This window comes from Trichinella spiralis (genome assembly GCF_000181795.1).
Source record: "Trichinella spiralis strain ISS 195 chromosome Unknown Scfld5336, whole genome shotgun sequence".
In the NCBI taxonomy this organism is placed as follows: domain Eukaryota; kingdom Metazoa; phylum Nematoda; class Enoplea; order Trichinellida; family Trichinellidae; genus Trichinella; species Trichinella spiralis.
In genome coordinates this window covers 5878-8629 of record NW_003532275.1, presented here as the reverse complement: position 1 = coordinate 8629, position 2752 = coordinate 5878, and the positions used below count along the sequence as shown (strand labels likewise).

The window sequence follows — 2752 nt, the reverse complement described above, 5'->3', positions numbered from 1 at the left end:
GTTATCGTACTTACCTTCAGTACTTACCTGCAATCCATTTACGTGTACGCAACTTTATATCCGCTTCGACTCTACTTACCTGCATTACTTTATCCACTTACTTTGATGCTACGTATCGGTACATTACGGTCTCTACTGCTCTTAATGAAGAATTTATAAACATGCCATGATTCTAAAAAATATAGTTGAATATAGTTATATACCACATTACAGCCTTATTAGCATAACAGCAGCATAATAAAAAACGATATTCGATGGAGATCTTAGTCTTCACAGTTACGCACTAAAACTTTAAATACAAAACAATTCTTCTACAAAAAATGAAATTCTTCCTTACCTTCATGAGACGACATAATCCACAGCTATTATAAACAAAAACTACTTACTAATTTTTGTCATATCACATTGGAAACGCACTCACGAAACATGTATACGTGCACCAGCGCTACTCGTCTGTCTCAACGTAATCTGCTAGAATTACAATCATTTATTTCTTTCTTACTCTTATGATAAATGAAACCACACTAGTACCAATGATGAACGTCACTGCGTCAACTTCAACTCAGAGGGCCATCAGAAGAAACATCGAATTCGCTTGATGTTAATGTAATGCTGTCATGGATAAAATGTGCACGCTTTACGTATACAACTGCAATCACGAGGAAGTTAAATACTTACGGATGTTTGTTATGCCACATCAAGAATAAACTGATGTGAACATGACTAAGCACGGTGTCCAGAGCGAAAGGAAGTTGAAAACAGTTCAGCTAATGATGTTATCTGTCATTATAGATGTTATCTAATTCAATGCATGTAACACTCGCATCTTCCAGCTATCTGATTAATCAAATTCAATACTTACTGATAAACGATACTATTTGTGATAAGCAAAAGCACACTGGGACGGCTAGAAAACGCCTTTATGTCCATGTGAACAAGGGTTGCCAACGGAACAAGCTTCATCAGATGACAGAATCCATAGCTATTATAAACAAAAGCTACTCACTATTTTTTGCCATATCACATTCGAAACGCACTGACAGCAACAAGCACCAATACGTTGTCAGGATTTGTACGAACGCTGCTCGACTGACTCAGTGAAATCTGCTACAATTACAATCCATTCCTTCTTACTTTTATGATAAGTGAAACCACACTAGAACAACTGGGAAACGTCACTGCACAAACACACTGTACGATTCAACTGCAATCAGGAGCAAATTCAATACTTACGGATGCTTGTGATGGCAAATTTAGAACGAAATAATGTGAACATGACTTATCACGATGACCAGAAGAAAAAGAACACCATAAAAACTCAGCTGATGACGTAATCTGTAATTATAGATTTTACCAAATTCTACATATATCTGATACGCCTATGGTCTCACTATCTAATTAAATAAAGCCAATACTTACTGTTTTTTGTCATACGTTTTTTGAACGCTATGTCAGCATCTTCAACAACCACTTTTCAACAACTTTTACCTGTCTTTACTGATAATAGATTGCATCTGGGCATTTTCAAAACGTAGCAAGACAAATGTAATTTTCAATTCTTAAAAGAATTGAATCAAGAGCACCTAATCCATGATATCATATACATGATAATTTAACATTAGTGCTGCAGTTAGAACGAAAGCAATGTGGCGCTAATGGCACTGCAACTTTCAACCTAAATTTAACAGAAAAATTCAAGTAAAAAGCAAGGCATATTCATCATGATGCATAGTTACCATATTCAGTTAGTTTTTAGAATTTGGTTGTTTCATATTCATTGATATGAAAATAAAGCAATGCAAATTCTAAAAGTGAATTATATTAATGCAATCATCTATAAATAAAAAACAGAAATAGATACTTCTTCGTCTTCAGCATCTGATGTATCTAAAAGATAGCAATAATAACACTAGAAAGACAACCGCCAGTTTCCATTTACCATGTATGTAAAGTAACATGCATAGCATACCACCACCAAAATATCAAATCCAACTTACCAGTTATTCATGGATGGTGTTGAAGAGCGGAAGTATAGTTGACCACGTGCTAGATTGATAGCATTGCAGTGAACTGCATAAACTAATAAAATCGATGTGCTTGGTCAATTGTATAATAAGTAAATTATGCAAATGGCTATTTACTTTGCCTCAGGAAGATCAACCTAATTTTCCATCAGTAATAGCGCACTAAAATAAACAATATGAGCAACATTATGAACCGACACGATTAAATTTATTACGTTTCTATTTACACACTTCATATTACTACGTAATAGCGCATTGTTATGCAAATTTTTTCCCTAAAATTACCTAAAAGGAAATATTATTAACCTGAAGCATCGCAGATTACTAAAAATAAACGGAAATGCTATCATTGCGTATTTATGCATGTTGTGTAATTTAGTTGCATGAAAGTACAAGGTGATTCAATAATTTATATTTTATCAATGTTTTTCATCTAATCAAAATTATATGGATAATAAAAAATGGCTTCAACTGAAAATAGTTTCGAAAATAAAATGCGTTTTCAGATTTATAGAAAATTAAACAGTTTTATGATGATAACTGCAACAGAAATTTTATGATATACAATTTATCTCAGCACAGAATTTAACAAGAGCGCAGGGTAGACATCGTGATGGTAAGCGGCTGCACCAGTGGGTTTGCCACTTGACAGCTTATTTACTATTAAAACTTTGCTTTAACTAAACTTGGGTTACACCTTATGGAGATTTATTAATAAACTGCAAACT

The 2752-nt window shown here is 33.7% G+C and overlaps 1 protein-coding gene across 1 annotated transcript; it reads right to left on the bottom strand.

Annotated features, from left to right (window-relative positions):
* Window positions 1–27: 27 nt before the first annotated feature.
* Tsp_12608 (hypothetical protein) lies at window positions 28–2684 on the bottom strand (the record flags this gene model as incomplete). Its single annotated transcript, XM_003366828.1, has 14 exons — window positions 28–79; window positions 102–172; window positions 247–283; window positions 338–362; window positions 422–471; window positions 871–982; window positions 1025–1107; window positions 1234–1335; window positions 1618–1675; window positions 1998–2070; window positions 2162–2186; window positions 2266–2299; window positions 2331–2348; window positions 2615–2684. Coding segments are annotated over 14 exons (810 nt in total), but the record flags the coding sequence as incomplete, so codon positions are not given.
* Between the last annotated feature and the right edge of the window lie 68 nt (window positions 2685–2752).